The 14,449-nt window shown below is 44.5% G+C and overlaps 1 protein-coding gene across 1 annotated transcript in view; it reads left to right on the forward strand.

Moving 5' to 3' along the window:
* The first annotated feature begins 4,143 nt into the window (after positions 1 to 4,143).
* Snrnp200 (small nuclear ribonucleoprotein U5 subunit 200) overlaps positions 4,144 to 14,449 on the forward strand; it is a 28,698-nt gene continuing 18,392 nt past the window's right edge. The window contains exons 1-14 of the mRNA XM_036184036.1: positions 4,144 to 4,322; positions 4,744 to 4,907; positions 5,951 to 6,122; positions 7,500 to 7,692; positions 8,438 to 8,493; positions 8,746 to 8,844; positions 9,797 to 9,949; positions 10,120 to 10,219; positions 10,393 to 10,529; positions 10,973 to 11,056; positions 11,202 to 11,375; positions 11,719 to 11,856; positions 12,220 to 12,375; positions 12,934 to 13,104. Coding sequence (XP_036039929.1) covers positions 4,278 to 4,322; positions 4,744 to 4,907; positions 5,951 to 6,122; positions 7,500 to 7,692; positions 8,438 to 8,493; positions 8,746 to 8,844; positions 9,797 to 9,949; positions 10,120 to 10,219; positions 10,393 to 10,529; positions 10,973 to 11,056; positions 11,202 to 11,375; positions 11,719 to 11,856; positions 12,220 to 12,375; positions 12,934 to 13,104 — 1,842 coding nt within the window. The 5' untranslated portion in view covers positions 4,144 to 4,277. The remainder of the gene's footprint in view (positions 4,323 to 4,743; positions 4,908 to 5,950; positions 6,123 to 7,499; positions 7,693 to 8,437; positions 8,494 to 8,745; positions 8,845 to 9,796; positions 9,950 to 10,119; positions 10,220 to 10,392; positions 10,530 to 10,972; positions 11,057 to 11,201; positions 11,376 to 11,718; positions 11,857 to 12,219; positions 12,376 to 12,933; positions 13,105 to 14,449) is intronic.

The following is a 14,449-nucleotide window of genomic DNA, read 5'->3' on the forward strand; positions in this document are numbered from 1 at the left end:
AGATGAAGTCTAAGGCAGAGTTGTGGGCTGCTAATTCATTGCATTCTCAGATATCTGGAACTCTGAACAGAGAATTGCTTTCCATTTAAATTTATTATATATGTATGGATGTTTTGCCTGTATGTTTTATCTGTGCACAGCATAAATGCCTGGTGTCCCCAGGAGTCAGGAGAGGGCATCTGATTCCCTGGGACTAAAGTTTCAGATGGTTGTGAGCCACAGATTGAGTATTGGAGATCAAGTCCAAGTCCTCTGGAAGAGCAGCAAATGCTATTAACCACTGAGCCGTCTCTCCAGCCTCATAAAACTCACTTTAGCGATTCAGTCCCTGCTTTGCTCAGGGCACTTGTGAAGACAGGCAATATAAACTCTGATATCTCATTTTCATGTAGTCTTCTAAATGTAAGAACTAAACTATAGGCTTTAATACTGGCATTTGGGAGGCAGAGCCAGGCAGATCTCTGTGAGTTCCAGGACAGGCACCAAAACTCCACAGAGAAACCAAGTCTCAAAAAACAAAACAAAACAAACAAACAAAAGAACTAAACTATGTGGGAAACATCTTGTAAAATAATTACTGAAAACAAACAAACAAGCAAACAAAAGGACTACAGAAGCCATCTCTGCTGGATGGGGGAGCTTACACACTTACACGAGGGGCTTTTAGACATCATAACTAGGGCCAGCAAGATGGCAAGGTGCTTGCTGCCTGATGACCTGAGTACAGTCAGTAGAACCCACAAAGTGAAAGGAGGAATGAGATACCTGCAAGTTTCCTTCTGACTTCTACACAGGTGCTGTGGCCTGTGAGTGCGCGCACACACTCGCACACACATGAAGGCGAGCGGACACTTTTGCACACACACTTATGCGCGTGCATGCACACATGAAAGCCCATCTTCAACCCCAGCAATGATTGAGCACCATACTAACTGAACTCAAACTGCTCTCACAATATTTATACATCTCTCTTCCTGTGTTTCTCAAAACCCTTTATATTTAGATATTTTAGAAACTGTCTAAGCGAATCTAGGTAGTGGTGGCCCACAAGGCTTTAATTCCAGCACTCAGGAGGCAGAGGCAGATCTCTGTGAGTTCAAGGCCAGCCTGGTCTAACAAGTGAGCTCCCAGGCAGCCAAGGTCACACAGAGAAACCCTATTTCAGAAAATAAAATAGAACAAAAATTGTCCAAGCTATTTGGAATTTTCCTTGGTGTGTTTCCAAAATGATAAAAATAATGCAGGGCTGATGGGCTGGCTCAGTGGCTAAAGGTGCTTGCTGCACAAACCTGATGACCTGAGTTCAATTCCCAGAGGCTACGTAAAAGTGAAGAGAGAGCTGGGCGGTGGTGGCGCACACCTTTAATCCCGGTACTCGGGAGGCAGAGCCATCGGATCTCTGTGAGTTCGAGGCCAGCCTGGTCTACAGAATGAGATCCAGGAAAGGTGCAAAGCTACACAGAGAAACCCTGTCTTAGAAAACCAAAAAAAAAAAAAAAAAAAAGGGAAGAGAGAGCTAACTTCACATACACTGTAGCATTTGCATCCCCCTATATCATACCTAGCCTCACATATTATATAAATTTATAAATATATATAAAAACATACACAACCACAAATAAATTTAAATAATAGTAATCTTTTTTTTTTTTTTTTTTAAATTTCAAGACAGCGTGTCTCTGTGTAACTGTGGCTGGCCTAAAACTTGCTAGGTAGACAAGGTTGGCCTTGAACTCACAGAGATCCACCTGCCTCTGCCTCCCAAGTGCTGGGACTAAAGGTGTGTGCCTGGGAAATAATAGTAATCTTAATTTTAGAGAAACTACACAGGAAGATGTTGTCTCTCATTAACCATGCTTTTGTTGTAATTACTTGCGTACCTAGGCATCCTGTCCTTAAACCAACTCTCCATGCTTAAGGATAATAAAAAACAGGGCTGAGGAGATGGCTCTGCCGTTAAGAGGCACTTGCTGCTCCTGCAGAATACCCAGCTTCAATTCGCAGCTCCCACATGGCAGGGACTCTGGTGCCCTTTTCTGACCTCCACAGGCACCAGGCACTGATGTGGTGTCCATACATACATGGCAGGCAAAACACCCATACAACATAAAATATAAGTAAATATTTAAAAATATTATTTAAAAAGTCAATACTTGCATAAATAATTCTTTTATTTTCAGCATAACATTCAGTTTTTAAACTGTCAAGTACTTATTTAAATCTTTCAAAAAGAACTCCATTTGGGAGGCTAACTATATTTGAAATACAAATTCTTGGAAACCTAAATAATAAAACATCTTCCTACTAATAAAAGAAGGGAAAAGTAACTGAGTCCCACCTAGGATCACTATGCTCTTATTGCTGTTAAACATGTTAAGATATAGCTGTTTGTGGGTGGTGGTGGCGAATGCCTGTAATCCCAGCATTTGGGAGGCAGAGGCAGGCGGACCTCTGAGTTCCAGGACTGCCAAGGCTACAGCAGAAAAACCCTGTTTCGAATAAAAAAAGGAAAGGGAAGGAAAGGAAAGGAAGGGAGGGAGGGAGGGAGGGAGGAAGGAAGGAAGGAAGGAAAGAAGGAAGGAAGGAAGAAAGAAAGGAAAACAAAGAAAAGATACAGTTGGTCCCAACAGTCCACACCTGAGTCACAACATCTGTGAGGCAGAGGCAGGAGGATCAAGAGTGCACGAGAAAGCTGGCGGTGGTGGCGCACGCCTGTAATCCCAGCACTCGGGAGGCAGAGGCAGGTGGATCTCTTTAAGCTCGAGGCCAGCCAGGGCTACAGAGCTAGTTCTTGGACTGCCAGGGCTATACAGAGAACCCAGCCTCAAAAATAAATACATGAATAAAAATTTAAAAAATGCATGACAAGTCTCTGCAGAGCAAGTCTGAGGCCTGCCTGGATTCCAAAAGATCTTAAAAACTAAAGAGGGGCTGGAGAGATAGGTTAGTGGTTATCAACACTTGTCTGCTCTTTCAGAGGGCCTGGGTTCCAATCCCACAATCCACATGACAACTCACAACCTAACTGTAGCTCCATACATTCAGTCACAGACATACACATAGCCAAAACACCCATATACATAGAATAAAATGAAAATAATGATAAACCAAACAATGAAAAATGGCCAGCAAGATGGCTCAGTGGATTAAGACACAGACTTAAGGGTCTCTTATGTTTGTTAAATATAAAGTAGAATTCGCTGTTTTGTTTTCAATGTAGAGAATTATTAAAAGACTAGATACTACCATTACATAAAAAGTACCACTACTGCTTAATAAATCTGAATAGTATATCCCTACATGACGTATTTTCTACACATTTCTTTCTTTCTTTCTTTTTTTTTTTTTTTTGAGCTGAGGATCGAACCCAGGGACTTGTGCTTGCTAGGCAAGCGCTCTACCACTGAGCTAAATCCCCAACCCTCCACATGTTTCTTTAGTGAAACAGCCTTTTAGATGAAGCATTTGTGCTACATTGAGGAGGACAAATATATATTACATTATATAAACACGCTAATGCACACATGATTGTGCACCCCTGTAATCCTGGCAGATCATTGGGTACAAATATTTCTTCATCTTCAGTCAGCTGACACAGGGATTGAGTGTTGTGGAAACTAACCTATCTCTCCAGCCCCTCTTTAGTTTTTAAGATAAGATCTTTTGGAGTCCAGACAGGCCTCAAACTTGCTCTGCAGATACTTGTCATGCATTTTTAAAATTTTTATTCATGTATTTATTTTTGAGGCTGGGTTCTCTGTATAGCCTTTGGGGTAGGTTGAATGGGACAGGGAGCATTTCCCCAAATTCTCAATACAGAAGAAAAATCCAGTCAATTATTAGACATACAAGTTAGCTTCCTTATCCTTAATAAACGGAGCTCCTAAGCATCCGTGTGTCTGCAGGTGACGGCTGGTCTGAGAAAGCAGAAAGTATTGCAGAAAGGGTCTTTTAACATCACACTGAAAGGGGTTTCGGCCTTGGCTTCGCAATACGTATATGTGCTTGGAACCATTGTCCGCAGTAGCGTGTGTCTTGTCGGTCCACGGAACCCGTGACCCGGATGTACTATTGTCCGCAAACTCCGCCCAGAAGCCGTGCGTATTCACCGGAAAGTATCACTTTTAGCGTGTGTCCCGGAAGCGGAAGGAAGTCCGTGTCTTTTCTCTGTCCCGTACGTTTGTCCCGCGTCGTTCCTGCTGGGCCGGAGCGGTTTGTCGAGGCGGTTCGCAGCGTGTTGAAGAGTGGAACCCTGAGTTCCCGCAGCATCGGCCGCCATGGCGGATGTGACTGCCCGCAGTCTGCAGTACGAGTACAAGGCGGTGCGTGAAGTCTCGGAGGAGGGCTGCGGGCGAGGGAGGCCGTGGATAGCCACAAACACGGAGGGGAATTCAGATCTGGGTGAAGGCTGGATTAAAACACGACGGAATAACTCCAGTGGAGTTTAGGGCGCGTGAGGACGGGCTTTTTTTTTTTCACAGTCTCCTCAGCGCTAATCCCGTCCTTTCTACTCGTTATCCCCAATCTGCTCAGCACTTTACCTACCTAAATGTGAGCTATTGTGGATACTGTTAGGAACGTTGATCATTCACTTTACCAGTCCAATGGGTGTGCATAGCGTTATATGATACTATTTCATCTTAAGGGGATTATTCTTTTATTCCAGTATTTTTCCATCTTCTGGTGTCACTATGGTAGCAGGAATCGAAACTTTACATATTTGATAAAGTGTGATCTTTTCAGAACTCAAATCTTGTGCTCCAAGCTGACCGCTCTCTTATTGACCGGACCCGCCGGGATGAGCCGACAGGAGAGGTTCTGTCCCTGGTTGGGAAGTTGGAGGGAACCCGTATGGGAGATAAGGCTCAACGGACCAAACCACAGATGCAGGAGGAAAGACGGGCCAAGTAGGTACCAAGGGGATGTTATATTTTTCTTCTAATCTAAAGCTCATCTTTAACATTTGAGCAGTAGTTTTGTTGAAGTTCCCTTAGAGGATTAGCGGCGTTTGTACAACACAGTGAAAATCTCTGCAAGGTTTAAAACTTCTTTGGATTTGGGTGCAATGAAGTGAAACAAAATCTGTTGATACCTTTTGTTTATGATTCATAGATAGATGCTAATTTTCTTCAAGCTAATTAGAAAAATATTTGTTTTGTTTTATTTTTAATTGTGTGTGTGTGTGTGTGTGTGTGTGTGTGTTAGTGGTAGTGGTGGTGTAATGTGGACATGCACGCACGTGCCTGTGGAGGCCAGAAGATGGTTTGGGATCCCCTGGAGCCGGAGTTTGAGGCAGTTGTGAATTACCCAGTGTGGGGACTGGGAACTGAGCTCTGGTCCTCTCCAGAAGCAGAAGTTAGCTCCTCACTGCTTGAGGCTTCTCTCCAGGCCCGTCACCAGCTGTTGTCAAGCCCCCCGGTGTGATCCCCGACTCCTTGCTGTGGTTGCCACTGCCCGGTGCCTTGGTTTTGTTCCTCCTCCTCCTTTCACCCTGGTTGATTAATTTCGAAAGTTCCATGTTCTCTAACTGTGTTCTCTTTCTCCTCTCTCTTTCTGTGGAGTCTTAACAGTCCCCAGACCCTGTTTAGTTTGAGTAGTTATAATTGAGAAGAGTTGTTGAAATTTGAGAAGAAACATTGTTCCTTGGCCCTTCACTCAGAATCTGGCTTCTTCTCTAGTCACTTACTAGGAGTCACTAGAAGTAGATTCCCCTGGAGCCTAGCTTCTCTGGCTAGTAAAAGGTTAAAACAATGAAAACGAGTTGAAATACCATTGTATAATTTCCTCCTGAGGATAAAGAAATGCTTTTTCAAGTGATGAAGGTCAAGTAGGAATTACTTACTTTGACTCATGTTCCTGCCTGCACATACATGTTCGATGTACAGAAAGGGTAAACTTGGCTTGGGAAGGGAAAGCTCTCCCATTCAGCATCATATTACGTGTCCATTAGGAGAAGAAAGCGTGATGAGGACCGGCACGACATCAACAAGATGAAAGGTTATACCCTGCTGTCAGAGGGTATTGATGAAATGGTGGGCATCATCTATAAGCCCAAAACTAAAGAGACTCGGGAGACCTATGAGGTGCTGCTCAGCTTCATCCAGGCCGCTCTTGGAGACCAGGTGAGGCTGGAACCAGAAGATGAGATCCGTGTTTGCAAAGTCACAGGGTGGTACCATAAGTATTTTGGTTAAATTATTAGTTACATATATTCTGTGTGTGTGTTACTGCATACATGTAGAAGTCAGGACAACTTTCATAGTTGGTCCTTAACTCTGTGTGGGACTCAGAGATCAAACTTAAATTGTTGGGCTTGGTGGAAAGTACCCTTACCTGTGGAGCCATCTTGCTAGTCCAACCAGAAGACTCTTAATCTGGATTTTCCCAGCAGGGAACAGAGGGCAATATCATTTTTTCAGAAATGGCTAATACTTCCTGAGCACTTATTGTATACAAAATAGAACATTAACTGTGAGTATGTGGTATTAACATTCATTTTCGGGCTGGAGAGATGGCTCAGTGGTTAAGAGCACTGGCTGCTCTTCCAGAGGACCTGAGTTCAATTCCCAGCAACCACATGGTGGCTCACAACCATCTGTAATGAGATATGGTGCCCTCTTCTGGCCTGCAGGGATACATGCAGACAGAATACTGTATACATAATAAATAAGTAAATAAATAAATCTTTAAAAAATTTTTTTGTTGTTGTTTGTTTTGTTTTGTTTTTGTTTTTGTTTTTTTGGAGCTGAGGATTGAGCCCAGGGTCTTGTGTTTGCTAGGCAAGCACTCTACCACTGAGCTAAATCCCCAACCCGTGTTTGTTTTGGTTTCAAGACAGCGTTTCTCTCTGTAGATGACAAGGTTTCTTTCTGTAGCCCAGGCTGGCCTCAAATTCAGAGATCCTCTTGCCTCTGCCTCCTGAGTGCTAGGATTAAAGCTGTGTGCCACCACCGCCCAGCTGTCTTTTTAAATTTTATTTTGTTTGTGTGAGACAAGGTCTCATGTAGCTCAGGCTGACCTCAAACTCAATGTGTATTCAGGAATGACCATGAACTTCTGGTTCTGTTGCTTCTTCCCAGGTGCTAGGATTATAAGCACATGCCACTGTATCTTGTTGATGAATGTGGTCAAAGCCTGGGATACTGCAGATTTTCTTCTTTTTCTTTTTTTCTTGTTCTTTAAGTTGCTTTTTATGTGTTTGACTGTTTTGCCTACATGTATATATGTGCACCATGTGCATCTGGTGCCCCTGGAGGTCAGAAGAAGGCGTCAGATCTCCTGGAACTTGAGTTACAATTTTTTAAGCCGTCATGTGGGTGTTGGGAATTGAACCCAGGTCCCCTGCAAGAGCAACAAGTGCTATTAACTTTTGAGCCGCCTCTCCAGCTTTTGTAGTTTTGAAGATACATGCTTCTTTATTTCCTATATAAAGTCACAAATTTGGTCAGTGCCCTTCTCCATATCATTGTAGTAAATATTGTTTGTATTTTTTTCTTTAGCCTCGTGATATCCTTTGTGGGGCAGCTGATGAAGTTCTGGCTGTCCTGAAGAATGAAAAGCTTCGAGACAAGGAGAGAAGAAGGGAGATTGACCTGCTGCTGGGTCAAACAGATGATACCAGATACCATGTGCTAGTGAACTTGGGCAAAAAGATCACAGACTACGGTGGAGACAAGGAGATCCAGAATATGGGTACCTGAGCCCTTTGTGTCCTGATCATATTTTGTGGTTGTTGGCTTTTCTTAATGAGGCCATCAGCATCATTGTTACAATTTCAGAATAGCATTGTTTTTGTTTGTTTGTTTGTTTTTTGTTTTTTTTGAGCTGAGGATCGAATCCAGGGCCTTGTGCAAGCACTCTACCACTGAGCTAAATCCCCAACCCAATAGCATTGTTTTTTATAACCTATTTTATGTTGCTTGAAGAGAATGGTTAATATGCCAGATGTGTTGGCACAGCCTTATAATCCCAACAAGTCAGCCTGGTTTATATAGCAAGTGTAGGTCTGACAGGGCTCCATAGAAAACCCCAGAGCAAGAGCTAGCGAGCGAGCGAGCGAGCGAGCGAGCGAGAGAGAGAGAGAGAGAGAGAGAGAGAGAGAGAGATATGACTAGCACTAGAATCCCTTGATTCCAGCAGCCATTTCTTGGTTTTGTGAGCCTAAGCATTTAATGGTTGAGCTATCTCTTCAGCCCTGGAAGCCATTTTTTATTCTGAGACTTACTGTGTAGAATGTGGGAGAGAAGGGAGGGTTTAGAAGCTGAAGAAGCAGAGCGGGGTGGAATCCATCCAGGTTGGCAGGTTGGAGAGGCCTGGGTGCTGGTTTTCATGTTTATGTCTGTGTTTCCAGCCTGAGAATAAACAAACTAGGCAGTTGAGGAGATGGGTTCAGGTGTCTGCTAATAACCGCCCTCTTTTGTGACTCCTTTTCTCTCAGATGACAACATTGATGAGACCTACGGTGTGAATGTACAGTTTGAGTCTGATGAGGAGGTGAGTGATGAAATTTTATTCCATCTGTTGTGTGAAGTTACCAAGGTGGTGGGGCCTGTCTCATGTACTGAAATCCCTAGCTTAATAAACTACGAGCTGTAAATTAACCGTGTACAATAAACCAGATAGACCAGAAAACTGGGGCGAAGTTTTCCTCTGGGGCACAACACAGCTGTTGCAGTCATGAGCTCACAACAGCTGCAGTTACTGCTCTGGCCTGTAGTAAGTCTGAGATTGGGGTTGTCTCCATAGGAAGGTGATGAAGATGTGTATGGGGAAGTCCGAGAAGAAGCTTCTGATGATGACATGGAAGGAGATGAGGCTGTTGTGCGCTGCACCCTCTCGGCTAATGTAAGTACAGTCTGTCCTCTGTAAGCCAGCTAATTTCTGGGTGTAGCACTTCCTCCTACTAAAAAACACACTGGGCTATGCTTGTTTTTTTTTTTTTCCTTGTTATTTTTTGGGGGAGGGGACAGTACCAGGGATTGACCCCAGTTTTGGGCATGCTAGACAAGTGCTCCACTACTGACTAATTCTCATCTTTCTCATATTTTGGGTTGTAGAGCCTTTTGTTGTTTTGAGACAGGAACTTGCTCTGCAGCCCAGGCTGGCTTCAAATTTTTGATGTCTTGAGATTATAGGCATGCCATGCCTGTCTTCAGATTTTCTTTTGATGGATATTTGGTTTATATATAATACTGCAAAGACAATAGTATTAGAGTACTTTTGTTTGTTTGTTGTCCTGGGGGGTTGAACTTACTGTCTTGTGCATGGTGAATGCTCTAGCAGTGAGTTACACAGCTCCAGGCTTTAAAGAAACTTAATTTTTTTTCCCTTTTATTTTGAGAAAGGGCCTCATTAAGTTGACCAGGCTGGACTTAACACTTACCCATGCAGGCCTGGAGCCACTAACCTGAGGGGTGTGTGTGTGTGTGTGTGTGTGTGTGTGTGTGTGTGTGTGGTGTTTTCGGAGATAGAACTTGATGGACAGCTCAGACTGATCTGGAATTTGGAACCTCCTGCATCAGCTTCCTCAGTGCTGGATTACAGATGTTCTACCAAGCCCAGTTTGAACCTTAAACATTGAGCATTTTGATTTTCTTAGGATTTTAGTCAGTTGTTATTCTTCCCAAATATGGGGGTTAATGAAATCTTAGTATGGTGTGCACCTGAATTCAGTGTAATAGAGCTGTTTCCTTCTTGAAAGGCCTTGGAAAGTAGCCTGTGGGATGATAGGTAAGGTTGTCACATGATGTTAATGATGAAGAGACCTAGTAAGCCCAGTGCCTGATTTCCTCCTAAGCTCGTAGCCTCCGGAGAACTGATGAGTTCGAAGAAGAAGGATTTACACCCTCGGGATATTGATGCATTCTGGCTGCAGCGACAGCTCAGTCGTTTCTATGATGATGCCATTGTGTCGCAGAAGAAGGCAGATGAGGTGTTGGAGATTTTGAAGGTATGGCCATGATGGTATTTCTGTTCCATGTGTCTTGACAGAAAGGGTCAGCATTTAGAAGAAAGCTAACCTTACCACAATACCACCAATGCAGGGCCACCAGTGCAGGGACAGTGTTGGAAGTAGCAGGTGGCTGTGTTCTTACTGTTGGTGTTACTTGCTCTCTCCAGACAGCAAGTGATGACCGAGAATGTGAGAACCAACTGGTTCTGCTCCTTGGTTTTAACACCTTTGACTTCATTAAAGTGTTGCGGCAGCACAGGATGATGAGTGAGTAGACGGTGCACTCTTCTTGCTTACTGTGTGTGTGTGTGTGTACGTGTGTACACATTCAATTGTTGCTTCTTCGGCTTCAGCATTGAATTACCTCCCCTTTGCTCAGGAGCAAACCTTATTCCATTCTCTCTTCCCCACTTTCTCTCTGTCCCTATCGTGTCCGGCAGTTTTATACTGTACCTTGTTGGCCAGTGCTCAGAGTGAAGCTGAGAAGGAAAGGATCATGGGAAAGATGGAAGCTGACCCAGAGCTTTCCAAGTTCCTCTATCAGCTCCATGAGACTGAGAAGGAAGACCTGATCAGAGTGAGTCCTGGTTTGTTTTCTTTCTCATTCCTTTCAGTGTCTGAGATATTAAACATATCTTTGGTTCCCTGGAGTTTGTCAGGTGCAAAGTAGAATCAGCACATGCATTGTTATGGTTATGGCACTGTCTTCACCTAGCACCATGGGGACCTATTTATTACAGTCCAGGAAAGGAGTATGCTTAGTATAGAACATGAACTTCCATGCCTTAGGAATAGCTTTGGTGGGTGATTGTAGACTGTCTACCTCTGATGTCCTGTTTAGACATTGCACCTTCGTTGTGTTTGCCCCCCCCCCCCCTTTTTTTTTTTTTTTTGCGGTATCTTTGGGTTTGGGAACACACGAGGTAGCACCTGTGAGTGAAACCCAACCCAGAAAGGACTGGAAGGGACGAGAACCCAGGGGAGTGATGATCACTGTTCTTTTCTCTTTCCCTGCTTTAGGAAGAAAGGTCCCGGAGAGAGAGAGTCCGTCAGTCCCGAATGGACACAGATCTAGAGACCATGGATTTAGACCAGGGTGGAGAGGTGAGTGCCAGGCTGTTGCCAGGCTGTGGCCAGGCTGTGGTGGATGGGAAGCTCACCCGGTCAGCCTGTCACTGTTTCCCTGTTCCCAGGCTGTGGTCGATGGGAAGCTAACCCACTCAGCCTGTCATTGTTTCCCCATTCCCAGGCTCTGGCTCCACGTCAGGTTCTGGATTTGGAGGATCTTGTTTTTACACAAGGGAGCCACTTCATGGCCAACAAGCGCTGCCAGCTTCCTGATGGGTCCTTCCGACGCCAGCGGAAGGGCTATGAGGAGGTGCATGTGCCTGCTTTGAAGCCCAAGCCCTTCGGCTCAGAAGAAGTGAGTGAACTGCTTTTCTCAATTCTGGTCCGTCTCCTCTTTTCCAGTTTGGCTTTTAGCCATGGACTAGAAATGTTACCTTGTCTCAAGGATAATTTATTCTGGAGGTGGAAACTGTTCCAGAGTTTTCTCATTCTGAGACAAGGAAATAATAGTGATTTCTTTGGACAGGTTTATAATGGAGAATTATGAACAGTGATTGCCAGGGAATAAAGTTATGGGGAATTACAAAATGATATCATGGTAATCTTACAAGAATGGTAATTTTATAAGAAATCTTACAAAAATGAACAGCCTGCTGGAAGATCCATAGCATAAAGTATGGGGACATTTCTTCCTCTAGCAACTGCTTCCTGTGGAGAAGCTACCAAAGTATGCCCAGGCAGGATTTGAGGGCTTCAAAACACTGAACCGGATCCAGAGTAAACTCTACCGAGCTGCCCTGGAGACAGATGAGAATCTGCTGCTGTGTGCTCCTACTGTAAGCATTGTCTTGCCTGGTTTTCCTGTTCTGAAAAGTTTGAGTGGAAAGTTGAATCTTAATCTTTACACTAGGCTTTATTCTTTGTGTTTTTTGATGTAGGGTCTCACTATGTAGCCCTGGCTATCCCAGTACTCACTATGTAGAACAGGCTGCCCTTAAGCTCACCCTCTGCCTCTTTCTCTGCCTCCCGAGTGCTGGGATTAGGGGCAGCATGCCATGCCTGGCTAGTCTCTATTCTGTTGTGGAAGACATGGGGCGGGCAATCCAGCGGTCAGTTCTCTTTGTTTTGGTGCTAGCCCATGGAAGTCAGGGCAGTAGCCATAAGCAGATGAACAGACCTTGTCCTTGACCTGCCTCTAGGGTGCTGGGAAGACCAATGTGGCCCTGATGTGTATGCTTCGAGAGATAGGGAAACACATTAACATGGATGGCACGATCAATGTGGACGACTTCAAGATCATCTACATAGCTCCGATGCGCTCCTTGGTGCAGGAGATGGTGGGCAGCTTTGGAAAGGTAAGTTGCAGCTTCTTTAGAAGATACTTGCAGAAGATGTCCATGAAATGGGGAGGGGCCTATGTGTCACTGTTTCTTTGGTTAGGGAATCTTCGGGTGTTTTTTTGCCATTTCCAGGTAGAACTTGACCCTAGTAATTTCTGAAGCAAAAATATCTTGGCCTCTCTTACATGGACTCCATCTTTCTTTGATCATCTCCATAGTGGTTTTGGAGTCATTGCATCTTAAAGTAGTTCTGGCACATGGATATATGGTCGATAGCTTGTGGGTTGTTACTTTGGTGGCACTTTCTTATATGTGTCCATGTTCCTGCTTCATGTAGGACTCCTAGAGAGCCTTTGCCTCATCTACCTGAGTGGAACTGCACTTGTTTAAATAATATTTATTCATCTTCCTTATTCACCAGATACTTAACTTCTCCTAGTCCCCAGTCCAGAAGCTGCTGCCAGGCCCTCAAGCACCATCTACCCAACTTTGCACACATTAGTCAAGCCCCTGCCACTGAGCTGCACTTCCAACCCCATCATTTGTCACTGCTGATGATCCTTTCTTCCCCAGCGCCTGGCCACGTATGGCATCACTGTTGCTGAGCTGACTGGAGATCACCAATTGTGCAAGGAAGAAATTAGTGCCACACAGATCATCGTCTGCACCCCTGAGAAGTGGGACATCATCACACGCAAAGGCGGGGAGCGTACCTATACTCAGCTGGTGCGGCTCATTGTCTTGGTGAGTGGGTAGAGTAAAGGGAAGGAAAGACCAACTCTGGTCAAGGAGTGTTTGCTGCTCTCGTTGGTGGGGTGAACCTGGGAGAGCAGGGCCTAAAAATGAGGTGGACTGAAGTCTCCTGCAGTAGCCCACTTTATTCAGAGCATCGGGCAATTTACACTCTGAGTGTTAAGAAAGAGTCACCTGAGTAAGGTGTGCACTCACAAGGACAAGCCATACGTAGCAAAAACACATCTTCCCATAGAGGCACATGACCAATAAGAGTGGAAGCCAACTCACTCCTGCCCACTACACCTGGGGGGAGCAAGAACACATTCCAAGAGCAGTTCTGTGATTCTGAGGAAACTGAGGTCTCCAGACTCTTGTTTCTCACAAGCAACTCAGAATTCTCACACAGCTCCATTATTGGACTGTATTCTGACAGGGGAGGATTTGCTGTGTTTACCAGTTCTATTTCTCAAGGCCTTTCTCTATGCACTTTCCTTCATAAGAGCCATTGAGAGCTTTACTGTTAGTATTAGCCCAGAATCTGCAGGTCCCAGAAGCTTCCCTCCCAGGCAGCGCATGATGTTAGCCGCGTGCCATTTACCTTTTTTCTTCTTTCTCGTGTTTGAGACAGGGTCTCTGTGCAGTCCTAGCTGTAGAATTTGAAATATTTTCAATCAAATGGAAACACAAAAATAGTTTTGTCCTCCCAAGAACATTGAAATGCTTTATAAATAATCCATTGTCACACGAGACAAGTAAGGAGTTGGGTCTTTGCATTCCATTTACATAGAAGCATCCACAGGAAATGGACTTTGAGCCAAGTGTTGATTCTTTTTTTTTTTTTTTTTTTTTTTAAGATTTATTTATTTATTATGTAGATGTAACCATCTTGTTAAATAAGAAACACAGAGCCAATTGCAGAGTTAAAAGCCAAGGGGTCAGAGCAATAGCTGAGAGCTGAAAACATTACCCTTCACTGCTTTGGCTGTCTTTGTAGGCGTTCCCTGGTTAAATGGAACTTTGCAGGAGGAGGCCGAGGGTGGGAGCTGCTCAGGCCTTTGGAATTTGCCCCATGTGAACGCCAGATATTGGTGAAATTATTAAGGCCACTCCACGTAGTTAAAAGGGAGGTTTATTTTGTGGCGTAACTTACAAATGAAGGGATAGGTAGATTGTAGGGTCTGGCAAAAAAGTATGGCGCAGTCTAGCCGTGTTCTCTGGAGAACTCTCCTCTGTCTACCTCCAGTGTCCAGGGTCCGGGCACTAAGAGATCCTTCTCATTTGGATCCTGGGTCTTCAGCGTCCTTTCTCGGCCCCGCCTTGTGGGCGTGACCATTACCAAAGCCTCAATGGGGGT

Source organism: Onychomys torridus, chromosome 4 (genome assembly GCF_903995425.1).
Source record: "Onychomys torridus chromosome 4, mOncTor1.1, whole genome shotgun sequence".
NCBI lineage: Eukaryota > Metazoa > Chordata > Mammalia > Rodentia > Cricetidae > Onychomys > Onychomys torridus.